Genomic DNA, 27432 nt, shown 5'->3' with positions numbered 1-27432 from the left:
GTCTCATGCCCTCCTTGGGTCCATCACACGTCCCCTGAGGTGGGGGCCCCCAGTGTCGGCACCCCCAGCCTCCCCCAGCCTCCTGCCAGGTACTGGGGGGGGTGGTCCCTGTCCCACTGGTGCTGGAAGATTGTCCGGACCGTGTCATCTTGGAGGCTCCTCAGAACACTTCTCGGGTTTTCAGGCCCCTGCGGCTAATAGGCTTTGAGCCCAGCTCAAAAGAGAACATTTCACACAACAGGAAGGGGCTCTCCCCGTGGCCGCCCGTCGCTGCGAGAGCTAGCTTGATGACATTCTCTGACACTCGACAGTGTGGTCTGGCACCACGTGGATAGTCTCTGTGTCACACTAGATGGCACACTGGGGACCTCGTTAGGACGTACACGGTGCCTTGCAAGGGGGCGGGTCACCTTTTAGTTCCGATGCATATGCTCGCCCCGGCAAAGATGATAGGAAGACGGTTATTTTATTTTTTTTTTACCTCCAAACCCCTCATATCACACGTGTTTGTTGGTCTAAGACATTTACTGGGCACCTACTGTGTGCTGGGTGTCCCAGGACGGTTCATGTGATGAACAGAAAGGGGTCCCTGCTCTCATGGGGCATTAGCCCCGTTGGGAGGTTCGTCAATGTCCGTATGCAGGTAACTGAACACGGTGGTGTCGGCTCACGATAAGCGTTAAGGAGCAGGTCGCCCTGCCTGACGGGGTCGGGGGCGGCAGGTGGCAAGTCGTGAGAGCGGGGTCCTGAGGAAGGGACATTTGGGCAGGCTCCCGTAAAGACCTGTGGAATCCTCTGTGGTCCCATTGCTCTGCTGGATGGCCCCACTGGGGAGCCGCACAGACGATGGGGTGGGACCTCGGGTGCCCCCGACGCGATGGTCGGGTGATCTCACTGTCCTTGTGCCAACAGGTGAGCTCCTGGACGGGCAGAGGGGTCTGGTGCCCTCCAACTTTGTGGATTTTGTTCAGGACAGCGAGTCACGACTAGCAAGTACGCTGGGGAATGAACAGGACCAGAATCTCATCAACCATGCCGGCATCGGCTTGGAGGGGGAGAACATTCTGGACCTCCACGCCCCCACTCACATAGACGCCGGCATCACGGACAATGGTGAGGGGACATTGGGCGTGAACATTGACGAGATCGGAGAAGACATCGTGCCTTACCCTAGAAAAATCACCCTCATCAAGCAACTCGCCCGAAGTGTCATTGTGGCCTGGGAGCCCCCGGCCGTGCCGCCGGGCTGGGGGACCGTGAACAGCTACAACGTGCTGGTGGACCAGGAGACACGCGTGAGCCTCGTGCTGGGGAGCAGAACCAAGGCCCTCATCGAGAAGCTCAACACGGCGGCCCGCACCTACCGGATCTCCGTGCAGTGCATCACCAGCCGGGGCAGCTCGGACGAGCTGCAGTGCACGCTGCTGGTGGGCAAGGACGTGGTGGTGGCCCCCTCCCACCTGAGGGTGGACAACATCACCCAGATCTCTGCCCAGCTCTCCTGGCTGCCCACCAACAGCAACTACAGCCACGTCATCTTCCTCAACGAGGAGGAGCTGGACGTCGTCAGGGCTGCCAGGTACAAGTACCAGTTCTTCAACCTCAGGCCCAACATGGCCTACAAGGTGAGGGTCCTGGCCAAGCCTCACCAGATGCCGTGGCAGCTGCCCCTGGAGCAACGGGAGAAGAAAGAGGCCTTCGTGGAATTCTCCACGTTGCCCGCAGGTGAGCCCCGGCCTCCCGTGGGGCCCCGAGGGGCAGGGCTGGGACGAGAGGGCTCAGGCGGGGAAGACAGTAGCCAGATGGCACTGTTGAAAGCCCCGCGAGGGAGAGGGAGGGGGAGGGGGAGGGGGAGGGTACGCGGATTTTGTGTAGGGACCGTGTTTTTGAAGGTACTTCTTACACTGGCATCTGCAAGAGGCCCGCCCTGGAAAAGACAGGACACGGTGAGGCCACCCTCGGGGGCGTGAGGGGACGTCTCCCCCACGGCGTCCCTCCCGCGAGCGTGTGCTCATTGAGTGGAACAGCAAACCAAGTGTCCGCACACCTTCAAAACCGTTCTTTCTCTCTCATCGTAAATCACACACGCGGGTGAATTTGTGTAGAGGGTGTGAAATTCTGTTGTAGACGCTTTTCTGGGTTCTGGGCGCATCTGCTACGTAAAATTATAGGAAATCGTAGCCTGCAGGGTCTGCTCATCTCCTAGTCACCAAGGCCCGGTGCTGCCATGGGGCAACTCCCCCCACCTCCAGAAACTTCCGTGGTGCTGGTCTTGGCTGTGGGGCACCTTCCGAGCAGGCCAGCTGTGCCCAGGTGGGAGCCCGGACACCTGGAGGAAGAGTAGCCTTCTTGGAGCAAAGAAGGTCATTTTTGCAAGAATATTGAGGGCATAATTTGTTTCCTCTAGAGCCTCTCTTTGTCCTGTGTTACTCACGAGATCCCCTGAAATACCCGTCTTCGCAGCCTCTTTGTTGGACTTCTCTCTATGCTTAATTCATCCAGCCCCGCCCTGCCTCATTTGTCGGTAGTTTTTACAAGCAATTTGTTTCTTCTCCAGGAGCACTCTTACCAGCTGCCTGAAGTCTTCCATCTAACACAAGATGGGCCTCTCAATTCGTGATGGATTCACTTCTGTTTCATTGTGTTCTCCAGCATTTGCCAAACCCATAATCAACTAACGTCTGACCTACAAAGCAGCAGTGTCACGGGCAGGTGGGGCAGATGCTACCTTAAGGAGGGAGGGATGTCTGAGGAGCAACGGACTTGTAAAGGGTCAGTGCACTTGTCTTCCGTGATGACTTGATTTCCAACCGTGAATACCGGGACAATGAAGACCCTTTGCCCTGAGGCCTACTACAGAGTCACGTGGTCCGTGCTGGGGGGTCAAGAAATGAGAAACACCAGGCACCGGGCTGGGGGCGGGGCTCGGGAGCGTTGAGGAACACACGCATTGGGACCACCAGGACGGGCTCCTGGAGAAGCTCACAGTGAGATGGACAGGATGGGGGGTCCAGGTATGAGCCCAGAGCACATCCCACAAGGTAGCTCCCCATCCCCGGTGTCCCAGTCCATGCGCGCCGCCAGAACACAGTGCAGTCGCTCCTCACGGCTCTGGGGGCTGGAAGTCCGAGGCCGAGGCACCGCAGGGTCGGGGTCTGGGGAGGATCTGCATCCTGGTCCACAGGCGGGTCTTCTCCCATGTCCTCGCGGGGTAGAGGAGGCGAGGGACGCCCGTGGGGCCTCCTGGATGAAGATACTGACGCCCCTCTGAGAGTTCTGCAGTCATGACGTCAGCCCCTCCCAGAGGCTTCGCTTCCTGACACCAGCACCGTGGGGGTTAGGATTTCAGCATGAATTCTGGGGTGGGGGAGGCAGGCTATGTTCTGATTGTGAGTGCAGTGAGGGGAAGGTCTGGGAGATCCTGCCCTGCGTGGGAGGAAAGGGGTGCTCCCAGACCGGCGCGTTCTGAACTCATCTCAGGTATGACTTGTACTGAGCATGCCCACACGGCGGACATAAGAGCCACCCCCCGGTGGTCAGCATCTCTGGGCCCACGTGGGGAGCTGGGCTGGAGCTGACAGAAGAGCAGTTCCAAGTCTTCCTTCACCCACAAACCCCTGTCCCTCAACTGTGATTTCACTTTATGTAGAAGGGAGTACTGAGGAAGATCCCAGACTGGTTTCAGCTCTGGACCATTGCTCTTAAGAACAATGAGGCCTGATAGCTTAATCAGCGTTCCTTGTTGAGACTGATCGAAGTGCCAGAGCCAGGTGATCAAGGAAACACTAGTGACCCTGAAAGACTTAATGGGGTTTCTGAACACTTACATTAGCTCAGGATGCAACTCTAGCCCTTAGAAAACTCTGGATAGAGTGATGCACTCAACAGAAAGGCCGGAATCATGAATTCCAGAGTCCCCCGCCTTTATGAGAAGTCACTCACCCCCAAGGAGAAGGATCAGGTGGGTCCTCAGCAAGCCGATACTAGAAACAGGACATCACAGGTGGGATCACAAGGTCACAGAGCTGCACGTCCCAGGGACAGCTATCAGCAGAGGGATGGGCAATATGTGTGCTTTAGGGTGACACCAGCCATGTGAATAATTGGGGGCAGGAAACGTGGTGTTTTCAATGGTAGCCGTTGTGGTACCTAAAATCTAGGTGTGGAATTTAAAGCTGGCATTCAGAGGTAGATTTCAGATCAGAATTTAAGATGATCTTTAGGGTTTGCAACACTGCATACAGCATCTTCTGAAAAGGACTTCTCAAAAGGGCCTAGACAAACAAGGCACATCATTCCCAGCTGGCAGCCCCAAGATCCTGTGGTCCCTGCAGAGGCCTGGCCTACCCACTGGAGGTGGCCAGACTTCTTTCCTCCAGCCTGGGTTAAGCATTGCCCTGTGCATCCCCCACCCTCCCAGTGCCAGGCGAACCGGATACTTGAATGAAGAGAGAGGAGCTGGAATTTCTCCTGAGCTCTACTGTCCCCCTGCCTGCCAGGCTGGCTTGGCATTTGCAGCCCCTGAGATTTAAGGCAGATCATGACCAGAAGCCTGTATGCAGAGTTCCCGGTGGCTGCAGGAAGGGCAAGCCACTTCCCAGATGGGACACGAGACACCTATTAGTAGAATTCTTCAAATCTTCATACCCTTACCAGGTTTTGTCTGCTCAGTCTCTCCAGTTATTGAGAATTATTGTCTATATGCCTATTTTCCTCTTCAGTTTTCTTTTTGCTTTATATATTGTGAAGCTCCATTATTAGGCACATACACATTTATTTATTTTTTTTAAAAGATTTTATTTATTTATTTGACAGAGACCGAGACAGCAAGAGAGGGAACACAAGCAGGGGGAGTGGGAGAGGGAGAAGCAGGCTTCCCGCTGAGCAGGGAGCCTGATGCAGGGATCGATCCCAGGACCCTGGGATCATGACCTGAGCCGAAGGCAGACGCTTAAGTTTAACGACTGAGCCACCCAGGAGCCCTAGGTGCATACACATTTAAATGGTTAGTTCTTGATGAATTGACCCCTTTCTCATAATGAAATGCCCCCTTGGTCTCTGGTGTTACTTCTTGTCTTGAAGTCTGTATTTTCTGACATTCACATGATCACCAGCTTTTTCATGCTGAGCGTTTGCATGTTATATCTTTTTCTAACCTTTCAAATTCTTTGTACCTTTATTTTCAGGATGTCTCTTGTGAATAGTCGATAGTCGGATCTTGGTGTTATAGAAACCTGACAATTTCTGCCTTTTAATTGGAATCTTTAGTTCCTTTTCTTTTAGTAAAATTACTGACATGACTTGGTTTAAGTCTGCCATATGCTCTTTGTTTTTCATTTATCCTGTTTTTTTCTTTGTTGATCTTTCCCTGCCTTTTTGGGGAGAAAGGGAAGGAAGGAGTCAACTAAGTATATTTTTCTATTCCATTTCCTCCTCTATTGACTTTTTTTGGCTATAACTCTTTGTATCCTTGCTCTAGAGATTGCCTCAGGGAGTAACACATGCATATTTAACTTATTAATACTGAGCTTACAGGGGTGCCTGGGTGGCTCAGTGGGTTAAGTGTCTGCCCTTGGCTCAGATCATGATCCCAGAGTCCTGGGATCGAGCCCCATGTAGGGCCCCCTGCTCAGCAGGGGGATTGCTTCTCTCTCCTCCCCACTCATGGTCACTCTCCCTATCTCTGTCACTATCTCTGTCTCTTTCTCAAATAAATAAAGGTTTAAAAAATTAGCTTACATTAGTAAGATAATGTATTTACAAGGGAAGAATAGTACCAAGGTATAATTCCATTTATGCTCCTTCATTTTTACTATTGTTTTTATATATTTTACTTCTACATAAGTCGCAAACCCCTCGATACATTGTTATTATCTTGCTTTAATTAATTGCTTTTGAAGAATTTGACAAAAATAGTCTTTTATATTTCCCAATATATCTACAATTTCCATCAGTTTCTATCCCTTTTTGTAGGTTCATATTTCCACCTGGTGTGATTTCCTTTTAGCTCTGAAGAATTTCCTTTAGCATCTCTTTCAGTATTCTTTTGGTTATCTTAAAAAAAATTCATTATTTCACCTTTATTTAAAAATATTTTTTCTCTGGGGGCACCCAGCTGGCTTAGTTGGAGGAGTGTGCAACTCTTGATCTTGGGGTCATGAGTTTGAGCCCCATGTTGGGTGCAGAGATTACATAAATAAATAAAACTTGAAAAAATATTTTTTCCTCTGGATATAGAATTCTAGACTTTTTTTTTTTATTGCAGTACTGTGCAAATGTCATTCCCTTTCTCTTGACCTTCCCTATTTGTATAAGGAGTCAGCTCTCTTTCCTGTTGTCCCCTTCATTCTCTGACTCCTTTCAAGATTTATCTCTTTGACTTTGATGGTCAGTAATTTGACTGTAATGTGCCTAGGCTTACTTTTACTTCTACTTATCTTTTTTGAAATTTACTGATATTCCTGGATCTAAGGGTGGTAGTGGTAATGGTTTTTCTTTAAATTTCAAACTTTGTATCTCCACAGACCTTTTCTACTTTATCTTTCACTTCAGAGAATCTAATTAAACATAAGTCAGATTGCTTGCTGTTGTCGTACAGATATTTGAACTCCTGTTTATTTTTTTAGATCATTTTCCTCATTGTGTTTCAGTTGGGATAATTTCTATTACTCTGTCTTCAAGTGTATTCATTATTTCTTTTGCAGTGTCCAATCTGCTGTGAAGACCATTAAATGAAATTTTTATTTTGGCCATTGCAGTTTTCAATTCTAGGATTTTCATTTGGTCCTTTTTAAAATTTTCTTATCACTCTTGGAATTCCCATCTCTTCACCTCCCACATTTATCTTTACCTATACATTCTTTAACCTACTTGTAATAATTATTTTAAAGTCTTTTCTACTTCCAACGTCTGGGTCATCTGTGGGCCTGCTTTTACTGACTGTTTTTCCTCTTGATTACGAATCATATTTTCTCATTTCTTTCCACATCTGGTGACTTTCTTTGTGTATTGGACATTGTAGATTATGCCCTAGAGAGACTCTGGATTCTGTTATCTTCATCAGTAACAGCTGTAACAACACCTCTGCAGAGTATTGAGCTTTATTCTAGCAGACAGTTATATTTGTGACATATCTAGATCCTGTAGATGCTTGTTTTAGCTTTATTTGAGTAAATATATTTCATTTTTGCCTTTAGAATGTGGCCCTTAGTCCTGATGTATGATCCCAACTTCTATGAGATGGACCTTCTGTGTCTCCAATGGAAAACTCAAGCTCCTCTAACTTAAAAGGATTTGAACTCCCAAATTCTTCCTCTTAGCACTAGGCAGCTACCAGAATCAATGCTGAACTCTATAGCTGTCTAGCTATTTACTTTCCTTTATGTTGTTTGCATTCCTGCTTGCCCTGCACAGGCACAATTTAGGGGTCACCGAATAGTTTGAGGGGAATGGGCACACAGAGGTTAGGGATCCTCTTGTACTGGGTCTTCACTCTCTGGGACCTCTCTCAATTTCTATCACGTCTGCCGTCATTGAACGCCGACTTCTAATTCCACAATCCGGCAAGACCACCACTTCCTGCTTGGACTCTATCTCTTGTACAAGTGAGCTGGGCAGTGTCCTAAGGGAGAATAAAAAGGAATTTGGTTAAGTGTCAGATTTGCTATTGTGTTTCCCTCCTTTCAAGGCACAGACCACAGGCTGTCCACTTTCCCTCTACCCCATAGTGTGGGATGAATCACACGGGGTATGTTCACGGGAGGCTTTTGGAAATGGCTCAAGGTGCTTCTTTCCACCATGAGGCATGGCTGCTTTTCTCATTGCTGGGTGTTCTTCATCAGCAAAGGAGAGCGACCTGGCTCTGACAAGAACCACTGATTGCTTTCATCTTATGAATGCTACCAGGCCATGAGGACAGTGTTGAGGAGATAGGGGGAAGTGGTACCCCACAGGTCTCCAAGAGCCCTGGCAACAAGTTAGCTCTGAGTGGATGAGGGCCTCTATGATCTGTCCCATACTCTGGGGGGCGAGTCTGCCATGGTGACCAATCACAGGGAAGGGAGGCAGACGGCACTCAAGGTTGATGCAGTTAGCAGTGCTTAGGAAGGAACAGTCCTACTCAGAGACAGAAAACAGACTCATCATCACTAAATCCCCAGAGTCTGGTCAAACACAACAGCCACCAAAACAAGTGGTCCCCACCAAAAGGATTGTGCTCTCCAGAAAGGTCTTCCACTTCTGATATAGAGGGTGGAGATTTCAGGATCTTTTATGGGAGGGTGAGGAGTCCAGTGCCTTTGGAGTCAAGTTGAAACAAATAATAATAATTAGCATATAAATGGCACTTACTCTGAGCCCATGCACTGTTATAAGCACTTTATCTACATATTAGTTCATTTAATCTCATGCTTGATGAAGTTGGCTGTATTGAGGATTTATTGTATGTTAGAAGCCATGATTTCTCAGAAGCTTGCTCATGATGGGATCTGATGCAGATATTCCTGATGGGCAGCTCTCTTCCAGTGGTGATTTGGGGACCCAGGCATGTCCATCTCGTGGTTTCGCCATTTCTACTCTGTGGCTTCTGAGGTTGCCTCCAGGGGTCATCTCCTTCCCAACCAGAGGGGGAAAGACCTTATAGGTTCACCTGCGGAGCTTTTGGGGGGCTAGCCTGGACATGGCACCCATCGCTTCTGCCCTGTTCCATCAGGAGTCAGCCACTGGGCCACATCTTACTGAGAGGGAAGTTTAGAAACTGAGCACGGCTGTCTGAGCAGGAGTATAATAATACAATGATGATGTTTTAGTGAGTACATAGCCGTTGTTGCCAACAGGCTCTGTATCATGTCTATTTTATAGATAAGGTAACTAAATAAAAGACAGTTGTCCAAGGTCCCACGTCAGTAACTGGTAGATCTGGGACTTGAACCTGGGCAGGCAGGCTCCAGTGTCCACTTTCTTACCACGTCCTATCCTGCCTCTGATTTGTTTGCATTTCTAGGATGATAGAACTGGCCGTCTTGGTTATAAGGCAAAGGCCTGGTATCCAGCAGTAGCCAAGTCAGTGCTGAGCAGGTGAGTGGATGGGGGAATCATGAAGGAAAGGACATCTCTTTGAATCAGACTCTAAACACACCTTTCTTTGGCAATATGTCACCTTTAAATTAACTATCCAGGTAGCATTTCACTTCTGAGCCAGGTTGTGAAGACGTTTTGAAGACCTTTATCACGGAGTGTTATTAAGAGTGGAGTCGTTACGTGCCTTTGCAAATGGGCTACAGGGAAGTGTGGGTGTGAATCCTGCTTCCAGCACTGAACAGCTGAGTGACTTCCCTTGGACCTTAATCTCCTCACGTGCAAAGTGGGGTTGTGCTGGGATCACAGGCCTGTGTGAGGATCCCGTGGTGGAAAGTACACAGCGAGGAGAAGCATGTGGCCCACAGAGAATCCTCCGTAGACAGCTGCCCGCCCCCCCAGAAATGCATACCTTGGGGGAGCTGTAGCAAGGTCATGCCAAATGTGGGGCTCCGAGCCTTCCTCCTGGAAGTTATAAATACATTCTTTTCCAAATGAAAGGCCACGTTCAAACAGGAGGATGTGGAAATGTGCACAGACCTCGAGGAAAGGGTGGTGGGCAGCACGGGCCATCCTGCTGTCCCTGGGAGCCTCCAGATGACCAGGGCCATGGCCACGGCCACGGCCTCCATGCCGCTCGAACTGGCTGCTCACAACGCACGGCACATGCAGACTGGCCAGGGCACAACAGAAGTGTTCGCTGGTGCAGCTGGGAAGCCTGTGTGCGGAGCCGGATTCTCAGGGTCAGATGCTGTCCTCAGACCCCTCTCTCTCGGCGCTCAGCTCTGTCCCCTCGCACATGCGGTCCACGCCTACCTGCTCTCAAGTCCATGAACAGATGGAGGGAGGAAAGGGGGCAGCAGCAAGGACGGGAGAAGGGAGGGAGGAATCTCTCTCTGCCAGTAGCTGGGCTCTCCTGCGTGCGTCCTGAGCCAATCCCACCGCCCAGTAACTACGTCCGCGCTCACGCTCTGGGAACAGGGCGCAGGTGGTCGCAGGGGCGGAAGAACGCCCAGGTGAGCCGCGGGCCGCGGGGCCCACCGGGAGCTGCCGCCCTCTGGCTGCCCTGCCTTCCTGTGTGGTGCGCGTTCTCGCCCGCTGCCCTGGCCACCTGACCCAGAGCGCGCCTTCCAGGTGAGAGCAGTGAGCTTCGCCGCCGCTCACCTGCCAGAGGGCCGTGCCCTGAAAGCGCTGCTTTCTGTGCCCCCAGGCCCTCCGGCGCCCCCCCAAGATGTCACCGTCCACGCCGGGGCCACCCCAGCCACCGTCCAGGTCTCCTGGAAGCCGCCCGCCCTGACGACCGCCGGGCTGTCCAACGGGGCCAACGTGTCCGGCTACGGCGTGTATGCAAAAGGGCAGAGGGTGAGTTCTGGTTGGGGGATCGCACGGGGCTGGCCAGGGACTGGTCCGCATCTGCTCCTGGAGGGGTGAGGCCGGGGGGGGCATCCCTCTTTTCCCTCTCTTCCCTCTCTTCCCTCTCTTCCCTCTCTCCACCCCCGAGATCCACCGGCTCGGCCTGAACAGCACCTACAGCGGCGCCCAGGGCCCCCACCCCGGCAGAACACAGCCCCCTTCTCTCCTGTGGCTCCAACTTTCCAGAATTCTCTCTGCCCACCTCCCACGCCCCTGCTGCCCTGCCCTGGGCGGTTCCTGTTCTCCCCTCAGTACTGAAAACTCGCCTCTCGACCCCACAAAATCAGCCCCCTCAGTAGATGACGGGCTCATAAACTCGACCAACTGTTGTTGAGAAGATGGTACCACCAGCCAAAGGGGAGGGGGGCCATCTGCACATCAACACACAGCGGGCCTGGCTCCCAGAGACCCTGTGTCCTTAATGCCCAGTATAGGGACCCCATACCAGCCCAAGCCCCAGCCCCATCCCGGCACATGACACACACACAGGGGGGAGGCTTGGGGAAGCTCCTGTCCATCCTCCCACCCCCTCCTGTTCCCCCAGAGGAGCCAGGGCTGATACATCAGATGTAAGTGCCTATCTGAGCCCCTCCTGCCTGGTCCCTGGGAGCTGCCACCTGCAGGGGCATGCTTCCTCAGCTCCCCCTCCTCCCCCGGGACTCCCTCCTGCTCCCCCTCCTCCCCCAGGACTGCCCTCTGCTCCCCCTCCTCCCCCCCAGGACTCCCTCCTGCTCCCCCTCCTCCCCCCCAGGACTCCCCTCTGCGCTCCCTCTTCCCCCAGGACTCCCTCCTGCTCCCCTTCCTCCCCCCCCAGGACTTCCCTCTGCTCTCCCTCCCCCCCTCAGGACTTCCCTCTGCTCTCCCTCCTCCCCCAGGACTCCCCTCTGCTCTCCTTCCTCCCCCAGGACTCCCTTCTGCTCCCCCTCCTCCCCCCCAGGACTTCCCTCTGCTCTCCCTCCTCCCCCAGGACTCCCTCCTGCTGCCCCCCTCCCCCAGGACTCCCCTCTGCTCCCCCTCCTCCCCCCCAGGACTCCCTTATGCTCCCCCTCCTCCCCCCCAGGACTTCCTTCTGCTCTCCCTCCTCCTGGCTCCCCTCTGCTCTCCCTCCTCCTCCAGGACTCCCCTCTGCTCCCCCTTCTCCCCCCCAGGACTCCCTTCTGCTCCCCCTCTTCCCCCCCAGGACTTCCCTCTGCTCTCCCTCCTCCCCCAGGACTCCCCTCTGCTCTCCCTCCTCCCCCAGGACTCCCTTCTGCTCCTCCTCCTTCCCCAGGACTCCCCTCTGCTCCCCCTTGTCCCCTAGGACTCCTCTCTGCTCCCCCTCTTCCCCCAGGACTCCCCTCTGCTCTCCCTCCTCCTCCCCCAGGACTCCCCTCTGCTGCCCCCCTCCACCCCCAGGACTCCCCTCTGCTCTCCCTCCTTACCCAGGACTCCTCTTTGCTCCCCCTCCTCACCCAGGACTCCCCTCTGCCCCTTCCTCCCCCAGGATTCCCCTCTGCTCCCCCTCCTCCTCCCTCAGGACTCCCCTCTGCTGCCCCCCTCCTCCCACGGGACTCCACTCTGCTCCCCCTCCTCCCCAGGACTCCCCTCTGCCCCCCTCCTCCCCCAGGACTCCCCTCTGCTCTCCCTCCTCCCCCCCAGGACTTCCCTCTGCTCTCCCTCCTCCACCAGGACTCCCTCCTGCTCCCCCTCCTCCCCCAGGACTCCTTTCTGCTCCCCCTCATCCTCCCCCAGGACTTCCCTCTGCTCTCCCTCCTCCTCCAGGACTCCCCTCTGCTCTCCCTCCTCCCCCAGGACTCCCTCCTGCTCCCCCTCCTCCCCCTGGGACTCCCCCGTGCTCCCCCTCCTCCCCCGGGACTCCATCGTGCTCCCCCTCCTCCCCAGGACTCCCCCGTGCTCCCCCTCCTCCCCCGGACTCCCCTGTACTCCCCCTCCTCCACCGGGAATCCTCCGTGCTCCCCCTCCTCCCTGGGACTCCTCCATGCTCCCCCTCCTCCCCGGGACTCCCTCGTGCTCCCCCTCCTTCCCGGGACTCCCCCGTGCTTCCCCTCCTCCCCCGTGCTCCCCCTCCTCCCCTGTGCTCCTCCTCCTCCCCGGGACTCCTCCGCGCTCCCCCTCCTCCCTCATGCTCCCCCACCTTCCCCGGGACTCCCCCGTGCTCCCCCTCCTCCCCCATGCTCCCCTCCTCCCCTGTGCTCCCCCTCCTCCCCAGGACTCCTCCGTGCTCCCCCTCCTCCCCCGGGACTCCCCCGTGCTCCCCCTCCGTGGGGAAGCCTGCAGGCAGGGTATGCCCATGCAGAAGTGTATCCTTGCTCTATGATAGCAGGAAGTCCATTTTGGCCTCTGCCTGGCCCTTTCTCCCCCCACCCAGCTTTGGCAGTTCATACCTGGTTTCTGATGCCTCTGAGGCCCCCACATCTATATCTGAATTGGTTCTGGACACGGAAGGAAGGGCGTGGCCCTCACTGGAGCCCAGGAACCTCCAAGAGCTGCACGGGTGGGGTCTGTGGAAGTCCCCGGCCTGCTCCCCACTCTGAGGCTCTCCGGGCCGGGCACGCGGTTGAGCTGGGCATGGATAGGGTCCCAGTCCCCGGGCCTGGGAGGCCGTCTGGGGGCTGGCCCCCGTCCGGTAGGGTGCAGGGGGAGAAGCTGCGGGCAGGCGGGCCGCCCGTGACGGGCATTCTCTGTGTGCAGGTGGCTGAGGTCACCTCCCCCATGGCGGACAGCATAGCCGTGGAGCTGGTGCGGCTGCGGAGCCTGGAAGCCAAGGGCGTGACCGTGCGGACCCTCTCTGCGCAGGGCGAGTCCACGGACTCCGCCCCTGCTGCCATCCCCCCCGACCTCCTGGTGCCTCCAACCCCCCACCTGAGAACTCCCACACCGAAGCCCTTAGCAAGTGCCGGAGCCCCCGATACCAAAGATGAACACCTGGGTCCCCACGTCGCCATGGACGGGGCCTGGGAGCAGAGTGGGGCCCCGGCCCCAGCCCACGGGCACATGCTGGAGCCGCCCAGCCTGCCGGGCTCGGGCCTGGGGAGGCGGTCCCCCTCGCCCAGCCGGATCCTCCCACAGCCACAGGGCACCCCAGTTTCCACGTCCGTCGCCAAGGCCATGGCCCGGGAAGCCGCGCAGAGAGTGGCCGAGAACAGCAGGGTAAGGCTGGGCTTCTCCTCACTGGTCTGCGGAGGGGGCTGCTCCAGGCACTGGGGCTGCCTGGGAGGGAGGGATGCCGCGTGGCCTCCCTGTGCCCGTGGACTGCTTTCTCGGCCAGATCCTGATGGGATCAAAATGTATTCTCAGTATGTGAAAATGGGCCCACGTACCCAGAGAAACTGCCTCTCGACCAGCCTGGCTGAGCTCCGACAACAGGCTGTGAGCGGCCCAGTCCCCAGGCTCTGTCTGTGTTGAGGGTCTGAGAGGTGCCTTCTGGAAGTCGGCCTGGAGACCTTCTTCCTGAATGGGGCTCACGTCCTGGTTCTGCAGCTTCAGAGCCGCAGCTGTGTGTGCGCATATGTGCGCGTGCTTGTGCATGCGTGCACACGCTTCTACACGCGTGCAGACCTGTTTCAACACACACATGCACACAGACATATCTACGTGCACACGTAGACAGGCGTGTGTATATACACATGTCCCTACGTGCAGAAGTGCACATATAAAAATACACTCGCGTGCCTGTTACCCGGAACTGTCCGGGCCATGGGGACGGGAGCATTTGGGTTATGGTGGCGCCGTATTCCAGACGAGATGTGCAGTGAGACATGACGTAGTAAGAAACACCTATGAAGTGGTGCCCTGTCCAGGCCCCAGAGAGTAGGATCCGGAACTGGCTAGACCGTGTGCCCCCCCGCACCTGCCTGCCTGGGACAAAGCCCCCGTCTCTTCCTCGGGTGTGTTGGTCTACCAGGGTGTCCGGCATGTCTGCTGTGGCCTGCGCTCGGGGCTCTGGCTGAGGCGACAGCGGCGGTCAGCATCCATCTCGGCTCTGCCCGTCCAGCTGTAGGGTCCCTCCAGGACAGTGAGCCCCGACAGTGTCCTCTCTGAGCTGCAGGTGGAGATATCCGTGCAGACGCCTGGAGGTCCCAAAGCCTGGGTCAGCCTGGCCCTGGGGTGGGGACCGGGTCAGGGAGCCTCAGGAAGGGTGCAGACCCTAATGGTCAGAGCTGGGTCACACAGGCCACGTGCAGGACAGTGGGGAGGGATGCGCGGTGCAGTGACAGCCATTGGTCCTCCCCAAACACCAGAAACCCCAGCTGTTGTGTGAGCTCTCCCAACTGGTTCAGTACTGGCCTCAAATACTTAAACAATTAAACACTAATTTGTGACTTCTGAGGAGAGGAAGTGGGCCCACCCTCACTGTGTTGTTTCTCATGAAGCAGAAGCCCGGGCCCAGAACTTTGTGGTGCTTTCGGTGAAGCTCTGTGGGCAGGAAGGGCCTGGCAGGGGAGCGGGCTCCCCTCTGCTCTTTGGGATGGCACCCCTAAGACCCCCAGGCGGGGTCCCGAGAGCTGGCTGGAGCCAGAGCTTGGGGCTGCTCACTCCCCAGGCAGCTCACCTTTTGGAGGGCATGGAGAGAAAGCAAACCTTTGAATGTTATTTTTCAAGAAAGTGTTGAAGAGATCAAGAGCCAGGTGGAGAGAGAACTTTCCATCGGTATCCCTAGGTTTCCTCCAGCAAAGGCAGGAAGTGGTTCTGGTCAGGGACGGGGGCAGCACATCAGAGGCCAGCGCTGGGCCACCAGACACGGGTCCCTGCCCGCGGTAGCTCCCAGGGGACTGGGGGGCTGAGCGAAGCAGAGGCCAAGCCCAGAAGACATGGGGGTCTGGAAGCCCCCTGCCCCTCACCAGCCCCTCTTGACTGCTCCTTTCCTTCTCCTTCCAAGTTAGAGAAAAGGAGCATCTTCCTGGAGAGGGGCGGCGGGCAGTACACAAACTCAGATGAGGAGGACAGCTACGACTCCTCGGACGTCAAGAGGAGAGGCGCCTCGGTGGACGACTTTCTGAAAGGCTCGGAGCTCGGCAAGCAGGTGAGTGTGAGAGTGGGGTCCCCGTGGGCCTCCCCTGGCCTCAGCCAGAGCTACTGAGTGTGACCTCCTCTGGGGACAGTTCCAGAAGTCCAGATGGGAGGCTCCCACCCTCCCTGACCGCCCTGTGCTGGCATCTGGTCACAGGGACGATTGGGTGGGTCAGATAAACGTACAGATGACCACCTGGTCAATTTAGCAGAACCCACCTTTTGTTCATCCACTTTCCTTAATCAGACAAATGTTTGCTGGGCATCTGGTATATGCCAGGCATCATGGGAGAGCCCGACACGCAGGATCCACGTCCTACACCTAGAGCGCGAGCCGTCAGTGCTCCCCTCCCAGCCCAGGCCCCTGCGCAGCAGATGCACCCCGCCTGGCTTGTGGCTCCGGGTTCTGATCACGTGCACTCTAACGGAAGCAGCCCTGACTGGACAAGAGACAGGAAGGGCTGGAGAGTCGAGCAACCCGGGGGTGTCCCACAAAGACACAGCAGATAGCAGGTCACGGGACACCTGCCATGCCCGGGAGGCAGGGCAGCGTCATGGCCTCGGGGGCGTTGGGCTCACACACTCGGGGTCACATCCTGGCCCTGCCGCTGCTCAGCCGTAGCTCTGTGGGCAGGTTGCCCAGCTCCTCCAGCTATCAGACTCTGTCTGCAAGATTAAAATAGTTCTACTTGTACTCATTTTAACATAAGACACAGAATGCCCACCTAATAACGACAAAGGTGATGAAGACATTTCACCACCCACGATACGGGAAGCCTCAGGAGGATGTTGCCAGACTGATTCAGCTGTCCAGTGTGTCTGGGCTCTGGCTTCTGAATCTTCCATACTTTTTGGCCTTCCTCTTGGTTGCAAAGTGGCTGCCATAGCTCCAGTAATCACACCGTCATGTGACAGCACCCCAAGAAGGAAGGAAGGGACGGATGAAAAAAAGACGGGGCTTGCTTTTCAGGCACTTTTCTCTTAACTGGGAGAAAAGTCTTTTCCAGAAGCTCCATCAGACTTGCTGCTACCTCTCACTGAGCAGACTGGGGCCACGTGCCCAGCAACAAGAGAGGAATAGGATTCCTATCAACAGCTTATCAGTGATGTATCTGGCCAGTGACAGACCCCTCCTTCCATTCCATGAGTTTATTCTGACATCAGTGGGTTGGAATCAGATGAGACCGTATCCTCGTGCAAGGGAGTTTCCTGGACGCCTGGGGAAGACCGCCTTAAAACCAGGCTGGTCTTTGTGTATTTAAAGCCCTTCATTGTATGTCTTCTACTTGGCTCCTGAGTGAAAGAATTACAGCTGCAGCCAGGCCCACCCCGAGGCCGCAGAGGCTCAGGCTGAGAACCCTCCTGGCCCCTTCTCCCCACAAGGCACACAGAGCTTCCTGCCTCCAGCAGGCCTCGAACTTCATGTGGCCAGAAGTGCTTACACGTCTTTATCTGGGCTAGTAATTGAAAACTGGAGTATTTTTAATAAATGTGTCGCAGGCTGCTATTAAATTCATTTGTCTTATTGCCCACCAGGAAAATAAACTGTTCTTAATCAACACCATCTAGCAAAACGGAACGTGGTCATAAATCTGAGCTCGCCTGGGTGTGAGGTTTGGGTTGTGGCAGCCTTCCATATTTTTGCTTTAAATACTTGAGATACTGAATGCGGACACTGTGAGTGAGTGGCGCCAAGCTGCAGTGGCCGGGCGTCGTGGTGCCCGGCCAGGGCTGTCCGTGTCCGTGTGTGCACGCACATTACCACGCGCACCTTTCATCCTATAGGATGTTTGGACGGAGTCCATGCACAGGCTCCGTCAGGTGTCCACGAGCGAGCTGGGCCCAGCGTGAGGCCCGCCTGTGCGCGGGGCCCACCTCCTGCCCGGACTAGCTATTCTCCGGACAACCCAGGGTGTGCGTGTGTGTTAGACGACACCGTATTTGTAAGAATCTTAAATGCTTTTATATGGCGCCCATACATGCACTTTCCCACCCTGCGGCTCTCTGTTGCACACATGCGGCTTGCCCGAGCCTGAGGGTCTCTGCCGGTTCCTGGCAGCTCGGAGCTAGCAGACCTGGGCTGGCCATCTGTGCTCTCTGGCTCCCTGAGCTTGACGGGAGAGGGACGTCCAGGCCTTCCTCACCACGGATGGGGGCAACTTGCACGCACGCACATGCACACACATACATGTGCGCACTCACATGCACACATGCACGCACAGACATGCGCACTCACACGCACACATGCACACTCGCACACGCACACATGCACATGCACACATGCACGCACAGACATGCGCACTCACATGCACACATGCACGCACAGACATGCGCACTCACACGCACACATGCACACTCGCACACGCACACATGCACATGCACACATGCACGCACAGACATGCGCACTCACATGCACACATGCACACTCACGCACACATGCACATGCACGCACAGACATGCACACTCACGCACACATGCACATGCACACATGCACGCACAGACATGCGCACTCACACGCACACATGCACACTCACGCACACATGCACATGCACGCACAGACATGCGCACTCACATGCACACATGCACACGCACACATGCACATGCACACATGCACGCACACACATGCGCACTCACATGCACACATGCGCACTCACACGCACACATGCACATGCACACATGCACGCACAGACATGCGCACTCACGCACATGCGCACGCACATGCACACATGCACACACACACATGCCCATGCACACATGCACGCACAGACATGCGCACTTACATGCACACATGCACACATGCACACGCACACATACACGCACAGATATGCGCACTCACATGCACACGCACACATGCACATGCACAATGCACGCATACATGCGCACTCACATGCACAGACATGCACACTCACACGCACACATGCACACATGCACACGCACACATGCACACTCACGCACACATGCACACACAGACATGCGCGCACACATGCACACATGCGCACTCACATGCACACATGCACATGCACACATGCACACGCACACATGCACATGCACACATGCATGCACAGACATGCACACTCACACGCACACATGCACATGCACACATGCATGCACAGACATGCGCACTCACATGCACACATGCATGCACAGACATGCACACTCATGCACACATGCACGCACAGATATGTGCATGGCACATGCACACACGTGCACTCACATGCACACACACAGGTGCACAGTCACATGCACACATGTGCACACATGCACGCACACACGTGCACGTGCACGAGCCTGGGGCTTGTGAGCGTGCAGAGAGCAGGGGAAGGGAGGCGAGGAGGGCCTGGGTGGCCCCCAGACCACGGACCCCCACAGTGTCCCCTCTCTTGGCCCCCAGCCGCACTCCTGCCATGGAGACGAGTACCACACAGAGAGCAGCCGGGGCTCCGACCTCTCGGACATCATGGAGGAGGACGAGGAAGAGCTCTACTCTGAGATGCAGCTGGAGGACGGGGGCAGGAGGAGGCCCAGTGGCACATCCCACAACACCCTCAAGGTCAGTGACCCAGGGTCACCGGCTCCTGCCACGCGGCCTGGAGCTCCCCTTCCCTGTCCCTCTGCTGGGGCTGTGGGCGGCTCCAGACGGCCTCACCCTGCTGTGGGGAGCCCGTGGGTTTGGCTCGGCTTCTTCCTCATTGTTGAGTTTGTGCTGGGAAACTCCTCCAACCTCTTGTCCTGCACTTGGCCCAAAAGTCCAGGAGGAGGGGTTCAGGAGAGTCTGTTTGGCACCCTCGGGCTGCCCGGCTCAGTGCCAGGAATTGAGTGAAGACCCAGAACAGGGAAGGTCCCCCCCCCCCCCACGGGCCGTAAGTGCTGATCGCAGAGCCAGCAGCTGGAGAGTCGGCCTCGGAGCTGCACTAGGGACTGGGGAGGAGCGGGCCCAGCAGGGATTCTGCATTTACATGCAAGGAAGAAGCTGGGGTGATCGGTGCTCCAGGGGACATGGAAGCCAGAGGGGGGTGGGGTGTCGGGGGCAACATGGGGTCCACACACAGGCCCCTTCACAGACACCTCCCCCCAGAGCCCCACATCCTCTGCTCCCACCTCCGGTGTGGCCGCCGGTGAGGAGCTTCATGGGGAACCTGAGCCTGAGGCCTCCAAAGAGCCAAGTAGGAGGCTTTCCCTCATGTGTGTGCCCACACGCTGCCTGCCTTCTCGGGCCTTCGCTCCCACGGTGGGCCCTGCACCTGCCTGGGTGAGCAGTGTGGCCGCCATCCTCCAGCCGTTCCCAGCCCCCATGGGGGAGACACACAAAGGGCCGGACGGCTGCTAGGACCCTTGTGGGCTTTGCCAATGAAAAAGGCCATGAAGAGGAAAACTCCACTGGGGGATAAAGCACCCCACCGTGGAGCGTCTCTGGGACGCGGGCACGCGTTGTGATGGTGGATAGAAAGCAGCATCCAGCCCCGGCTGCCAGCTCACTGCTGCCTTGCACCGACGAGACTCTGATGTTCTCCCGGCACAGGGCCCTGGCAGGGCCTTGGAGATACTCTGTCACCAGGGCACATGCTGGGGTCCTGGGCAGATTCTGCAGAGTGTCAGCGCCTGCCACTCCTGGGGGCTCCTCCCGAGCCTGCTGCCAGCTCCCAAGGCCTCACTGGCCGGCGGGACTCCCAGTAACCTTCCTTGAGCCTCGCCCGGTCCCATCTGATGCCCCCTGACTCCCCGTGTTTGCCTGCGGGTGCTCACGGGTGGGCTGGGTAAAGCCCGGATCTGTTTTTCCATGACGCTTCTCCTTCTGGTGGAGCAAGCTCCTAGACTGGCCCTTCTTGCAGATAGTTTAGCAAAGAAGCAGAAGTTTGCCTTCTCTTCCGGGAGGAGGCCTGGAGAGCAGCAAGTTCGGTATAAAAGCCCATGGCCTGGTGCCGCCCTGCCAGCTGGGGGGCCGCCTGGGGGAGCCCCTGGGAGCTGACATTGGGCAGAGAGGCTCACTTTGCTTTGCCCACAGTGCTGTTCCATTTTTGTTTTTAAATCAGGAGATTTTATAGGCTGGCCTGGACTTCTGAGTTCTTTAGAAAGTCCGACAGTTTGGGGATCTGGCATCACGACAATTCCCTACAGCTGAGCCAGCTTCCCCCAGACCAGCCCTGCCCCGGCAGCCACCAGATTAGACCCCTTCTTCACGCTCACAAATGCGGGGTGCCAGGTTAGCAAAGGGGAGGGGTTGGGTCAGAGGCCAGGGCGCTGGCCCAGGCCCTCACCACCCACACTGAGCTCCTGCGCCCTCTCGGGTAAACACACCAGGGTCCCCAGCTTGCGGAGCCCCATGCGGGGCCTGGGGAGGAAGGGCCTTGTCTGGCGAGGCAGTCGGGGTGCACTCGCTGCTCAGCTGGTGTGGAGGATGCCCCAGCAGAGAGAACCTGTGTGCGGCGACTTCGGGTGGGGGCACAGTGGCTAGGCACCTCCGGCCTGGGGCAGCCCCGGGAGGGTGCTGTGCCAGGCAGGCCCAGGATGGCAGGATGAGGCTCCCCGCACGCGGCGGGCTAGGATCCGGAGAGCCAGGCCGACCAGGTCCTCTGCAAATACAGGCGGAGCTCGGCCGTGCACAGCGCACAGCCCGGAGCCGGAAGGCGCCCAAGCGCCAAGGCTGGGCTGTCACGCACGCAGGTTCAGCCCAGAGCAAAGCACTGCTGGAGGTGGGGAGGGCGCCCAGCAGTGGTGGGCGGGGCCTCCGTGGGGTCCGCCTCCGCCGCACAGACCCCCCCCCCGCCCCTCCCCTCCCCGTCCCGCCACCCTCTGAACTCGGTGGGTGCAGGCCTCCCAGGGCCACGTGCCCCCGGCTGCCCGCTGTCCCCAGCCGCGCCCCGCGGCACGCCTGCCCTGCGCTGGGCGCGCCGCCTGCTCCAGGCTAGGACCGTGGCCCGGCGCCTGCCCCCTGCCCCGCACCAGGCACCATCCGTTAACCTTGTGTTCTCATTTCAGAGCCCGGCCAGAGCATGCCTTTCGCCCCCACGAGTACACGCATGCTTGCTGCCCCTCATGGCCTCTGAGACTAATTCTGTCTATTTTCTTTCCTCCCCCCGTGTCACTTTGGTCACACCCCGTGTTAACACACCACCCCCTTAAGGAGTGCTCTCAGAGTAGCAGCACCGAAGGGGCCTTCCTGGAGCGGCCTGAGCACCCCCACCAGACCCAGCATAGTTCGAGGCTGTTCAGTATCCCTGAAGTAGCCGAGGAGGGAGAGCACCTTGAGCTCTTGCACAAACAGGGCTTAGGGTACTCGGCCAGGGCCCGGGCCCGCGGTGGGGACAAGGCCCCACAGGCCTCCTGGCTCCCAGCCGAGCCCCGGGGCCCGGCAGTCAGCCCCCGTGCGGAAGACTTCACTCTGCAGGACAGAGGCTGTCGGTCCGGCCGCGCGGCCAGCAGGAGCCCGGACAGTGGCCTGGACTGTGGGAGTGAGGAGGAGCTGTGTTTCAGCTTCAGGAGCACGGCCAGGTGCAGCCCGGGCCCCGGGCACTGTCCCTGTAGGAGAAGCCTGAGGCCGCTGCTGGCCCGGCGGCGGACGCTGACCCGGCAGAGCAGCATCGAGGAGGACTTTGGGGAGCAAGTGGACCCCAGCGACGTCCTCAGGAGCCATGACGCCCACCCGAGCCCAGAGAGATCCGCCCCCAGGAAGTATGACTGGGAGGAGCCCCCGGGGCACCAAGGCCCGCGGGATGTCTGGAAGAAAAGCATAAACATGCCCAACAGTAGGGCCACTGCCCCAGAGGCACCGCCCCGGGTGGCAGAAGGCCCTGTGGTGTGTGCAGTCAACTTCCTTCTCACATCTGCTTGCCAAACCAATCCATTTTCATTCTTTGCCCTGATTTTTTTCTGTTGGTGTCCATCCCTGGGGAGCCTCTCTGCTGGCTGTCTCTCATTTCCATGCATTTTGATTTAAGTCCCATTGCTTCCTGATCTTTGACCACGCTGACGACCTCTTTACTTTGCTTGAGAATACTGACCCCCACCCCACAGAATCAGCGACGATTATGGCTGCTTTAATTAAAGGACAACTGAATCTAAATTTTAATTAAGGGTTAGCTGAACTATGATGATCCAAAAGTTTGGCAACACGTATCTTTTCAAAACGAGCCCCCGGGGACCTGTAAGGCCCGCCACCCGTTCTCACTGTGGCTGTGGCTGTGGGTTGCTGGTGTGTTTGGTCTTCACTCATAACTGGAAAAAAACAAAGAGGAGCAATTATTGAAGACATCCATTTTTACATATTGTTTCCAAAGTAGTTTTTTTTTCCTTCCCGTTTCTTTCCGGGGGGGCAGTTTTCAGAATGAATTTTCCATCATCAGCTCTAGATGCATCCCCCTGCCTTGTGTTCCAGGCTTGTTAGTAGGTTGTCCAGAGTAGGGCTTCATTCAAGGCTTCATTCATCTCTATATTGTGTCCCCTTTCCAGAGCATTTGCTCCCGCCATGCTGAACTTTTCCATGAAAGCACAGGTGAGCCGCTGGGGGCGCCAGGCCTTGGGTCTGAGCCCGCGCAGTCGTGGTCGGCCCACACGAGGGCGCCAACCCGGACCCCCGCTGAGTCACCTGCCACCTGCGGTCCACACCCTGTCCCCCACGTGTAACAAGCCGTCTAATCACTGGGACTCTCTGACCACCGTTCATTCCCTGCGCCCCTGAGAACTTTCCGACTCCAACTACTTACCAGTGAGCTGGAGGTTTTGCTGTGATTCTCTTGTATGATTCTGACCGTTAGTGCAAATTAGAAGCAAACCCGTCCGTAAAGGAGATCCTTCCGAGTCAGCCCTGAAAATTGATTGGTGTCTTCGGATTAGGGCCAAGATGTTGCCGTGAGTTTCAAAGCTGGTAACGCACAGAAACTTCTGTCTTTGAGTTTCCGGTAACCTCACACATAACCGTGCCCAGGCAGGATTTTGGAAGTGCAGACCACCCCCCCATGTCCGTGAGCGCTGCGGGAGGGCAGGCTGTCCTGAGACTAGCTGAGGGTCCTCTGTGCTCAGAGGTGACGAGCTGGGTTTGAGCCCCTCTCACTCTGGTTCCAAGAATTTGGCTTTGGCAGCAGGAGCCGCAGAGAACATTGCCTCCCAAGGAGACCCTTCTTGCCCCCACTCCCCTCGGTGTGTCGAGAAACAACTCTGGTGTGGAAGACAGGGTGGCTGGGGTGAGCAGCCTTTTTCTCTTCCAGGTTATTCAGCTAACCTTTCAGTTAAAAGCTAAGTTTAGTTGCCTTTAGAGCTTCTGCTTCTAAGTTGAATTGATTTGGCTAACTTAATTCTCTTGTTTCCTAAGGCTGGCGAGACTTATGACTATATGTTGTGTCTTCAGATTTTAGGAAACCCGGTGTCTGCAGGACGGGCTGACAGGGTGGATCACGTGGGCCGAAGGTTCTCCCATGGCATTGTTGGTCCTCAGCGGTCCCGGCCGATGATGGTCCCGTCCATCGGTTAGTGGGCCTGACTGACACTTTTCTCTCTCTTCCGACCCCAGAGCACATGGCTGCTCAATCCTTGATCTGAATGTGTTTACAAACTTACTAGGAGTAGCATTTTCAACCACGTACAGAAAACTCTCCGTTACTTATGGCAAAAAGAAGGCAGAAAGAGGCATAAGAGAAATGAAACCTATTTGTAAGTATTCTCAAATATCATATTGGCTTTTTATGTCAATCTTCTCCCTACTGATTTTTTTCTTTCCTGGAGAGGCCAAACCACATAAGGCCTGGAGAGATTGCAGGGTGCTGCTTCTCCACGTCCCGGCTTGTGCTCTCATGAGATGCTTGTGGTCAAAGAAGCAGGAATGGCAGCTAAGCTGCAAACACCTACATAAGCCAGAGTAATGGAGAGTTCTCTGCGTGCCTCAAGGGCTTTGGCAGCGGGGCTCAGTGTGACGGGAAACCCCACGAGGCCTGATGTGGCCTCCGGAGCGTGGGCTGCCCTCCTCCCGGGGCTCACCTCCTTACTCATGAGCCCTCTTCCGGCACTCTGTGCCCATTCCCTTCCTTCCTTTTTGGGATTGAGCCAGTCTTGCTGAAAGCTGTCATTTCAGTCCCTGTGACCGAGCCGGTGGGGAAGGGGGCGGTGGTTGAAGGTTTGTTCGTTCCACTGGAATGAATCATGGCAAAAACAATTCCAAAAGGTATTCACACAAGATAATGGAACTTGGTAATCAGCCCAAACAAACGGGCCTTTTGTGAAAATGCACGCGCGCATGAAAACAAGGCAGGGAGAGCTGGGAAGGGGGCAGGCGTACAACGGACCGGCCCGGGGCTCCGGGGAGACAGCTTAGGGCCTCCGGACACCTGCTGCACTCATCACAGCCACAGCCTATGTTTAGGAGACAGTCGCCTCCGTTCACGTCAACTAACAGGACAGACAGATGGGATGACGCAAAACAGGTCCTCTAAACTATTGTCCTTCTTCCAGACTTTTCTTCTCTAAATTAGAGTCCAGACAATGGAGAAAAAAATTTCCTCTTCTACCTTTACGGTTTTAGGATGTTTTTATTGATCAGTAAAAATGTCATAGAATACTCAAGATCCTTAAAAAAAGAGTCTTTTCAGTTCACTGAAAAATGACAAAGTATGCAGAGTCCCACTGGTGAACACTGGTCTCCCATTCCGGATCCCCTGGCAGGTTACATCATGCAGAGCCCGGGTAGTTTCGGGGGCTCTAAACCTGGTGCCACGTTCACATGATCCGCGTGTCACTCCCGAGCCTGAGGGGTGTTCCGGGCTTGGGGGGACCGGCCATCTTTAGAAACGAGGTGGGGCGGGGCTGGTGTGCGGCCCAGACTCGGGTCTTCTCTGCTGTGGAAGCGGGTTTCTGAATCTCACTGGACTGTCGCTGTCATGCGTGAAGCCCACAGCCTGGCTCATGGCGTGAACTGCAGTGCACGTGGTTGACGCGTGAGCCACGAGGACGCTGGGGCTCTGCAGAGGCTTCATCCCCCGGTCTCCTGGGACTCAGAGGGACCGGCCACGGGAGCAGCTGCAAATGGCCTGGCGGGCACAGAGGCAAAGGGGAGACACAGGTGCCCCCAGGTCTCACCAGCTGACCCCAACCTCGGGGAGCCTCTGACGGCCCTTCGATTGTAAAGAAATCAAAACGCTGCACGCGTGTTTTCATCTTAGTAAAACACTAGTTAAATTAGCAAAAAGAGAGTAATGCTAACTCTTTAACCAAAAAAAGCCTCTTAATGCAACTGAAAAAAGTGCTAAATAATCCATGATGGATTTGGTTTAATTGTACCTGACTTCTTATCATGTAGCAGTGCAAGAAAGCACATAAAAACATGATTAAAATCAAATGCTTTGATTCGTACACACACAGAAGCACCTATTAGAGTTTCAGAGGACAAAAGTGAAATGTGCTCACCAGTGGCCAGTGACCCCCGGGAACGGTCAGTGACGTGCAAACAGACCCTTTTCCCCTCGTTCCAATTTACTTCCATTTTTCTTGTGCAAATATCAGTGATTGTTTTAGGAATCTGCTCCACTCCAAAAGCATTCATTTTCTTTTCCAGAGGAACTTAACTCTGTAGACCATATACTCCCTAAATATATTTATTATTATTATTATTATTATTATTATTATTTGAGAGAGAGAGAGCATGAGCAGGGGAGGGACAGAGGGAGAGAGAATCTGAAGCAGGCTCCATGCCCGGTGCAGAGCCCGACGCGGGGCTCGATCTCACGACCCTGAGATCACAACTGGAACCAAGATCAAGAGTCAGATACTTAACCGACTGAACCATTCAGGCACCCCCCTGAACAGATTTTTAAGAAGCAATGCATTCACAATTGAATAAAAATACTATACCTTTTCATATTCTCTAGGTGTCCTAAACTAAGAAAACAGTGACTTAAAAAGATTTAAAAAGAGAAAAAGTATGTCGGTCTGGATGTGGTAAATTCTCGACCTTACAATCAGCATGAGGAAGGCCTCCTGACACTGACCCATGACTCGCAGGAGGATGGAATTGGGTGCGGTTTCTCGCTGGATCGTGGCTGGTCTTTGCATTTATCATAGTTGGTCTTTGCTCCACGTGAGATGCCCCACTCGAGGGGATCCCATTCTGACCAGGGGACTGTGACCTCCCCAGAGGTCCCTTTGACTTAGGTCGTGATCTCAGGGTCCTGGGATGGAGTCCAGGATTGGGCTCCCTGCTCAGAGGGGAGCCTGCTTCTCCCTCTGTCCCTCCCCCTGCTTGTGTGCTCTCTCTCTCTCTCTCTGACAAATAAATACGTGAAGAATGCATTTGTCGCCACTTAAGTATTTAGAGCTAAGTGAGCAGCTCAATGAAGTACCCCAAACTTTGACTCACATGCAGGTGCCTTTCGGTGACCAGGGTGGGGGTGGGGGGCCGTCCTGCCGGCTGTGCTCTGCAGCGGATGGCCTGTCCCACACTCGAGTTCCATGACAGCTGCTGGTTTTTCAAACCCATCTGTGTCGATCTGCATATTGACCACAAATTTATTTTAAAGACAGAAGTTACAGTGCCTCCACCATCCCATCTTCTAAACCACACTTCCTACAATAGCACACGTCTCCAAGTCCAGGAATCACCCAGCCCTCTGTCTTTGTCCCCACATGCTCCCAGACGAGTACAGTGAGCGGGACCGCCTTTCTCCAGACTTCTACGAAGAGTCAGAGACCGACCCAGGTGCCGAAGAGCTCCCAGCCCGGATCTTTGTGGCGCTTTTTGACTATGACCCCCTCACCATGTCCCCGAATCCAGATGCTGCCGAAGAAGAGCTTCCTTTTAAGGAAGGACAGATCATCAAGGTGGGGGCCGGGCTGGGGGCTGCCGGGCAGGTGGGGCACCCAGGGAAGGGGGGTGCTGTCACCGTACTGTAGTTCCTTAGCTCGTCCCAAGGGCAGGCTCGTTCTGTTGCTTTGTATGTTCAGCCTTCGGACCAG

At 55.7% G+C, this 27432-nt stretch overlaps 1 protein-coding gene across 14 annotated transcripts in view; it reads left to right on the top strand.

The window, feature by feature from the left end:
• RIMBP2 (RIMS binding protein 2) overlaps window positions 1-27432 on the top strand; it is a 205254-nt gene that overhangs the window by 163944 nt on the left and 13878 nt on the right. For all 14 annotated transcript variants that reach the window (XM_078061140.1, XM_078061143.1, XM_078061139.1 and 11 more), the window contains 7 exons: window positions 913-1725; window positions 10286-10437; window positions 13180-13638; window positions 15368-15511; window positions 18890-19048; window positions 23840-23957; window positions 27113-27297. In XM_078061140.1, the coding sequence (XP_077917266.1) occupies window positions 913-1725; window positions 10286-10437; window positions 13180-13638; window positions 15368-15511; window positions 18890-19048; window positions 23840-23957; window positions 27113-27297 (2030 nt within the window). The remainder of the gene's footprint in view (window positions 1-912; window positions 1726-10285; window positions 10438-13179; window positions 13639-15367; window positions 15512-18889; window positions 19049-23839; window positions 23958-27112; window positions 27298-27432) is intronic.

The sequence above is a fragment of the Halichoerus grypus genome, chromosome 13 (assembly GCF_964656455.1).
Source record: "Halichoerus grypus chromosome 13, mHalGry1.hap1.1, whole genome shotgun sequence".
NCBI classification, from domain to species: Eukaryota; Metazoa; Chordata; class Mammalia; order Carnivora; family Phocidae; genus Halichoerus; species Halichoerus grypus.
This window is presented reverse-complemented; position numbering and strand designations above follow the sequence as displayed.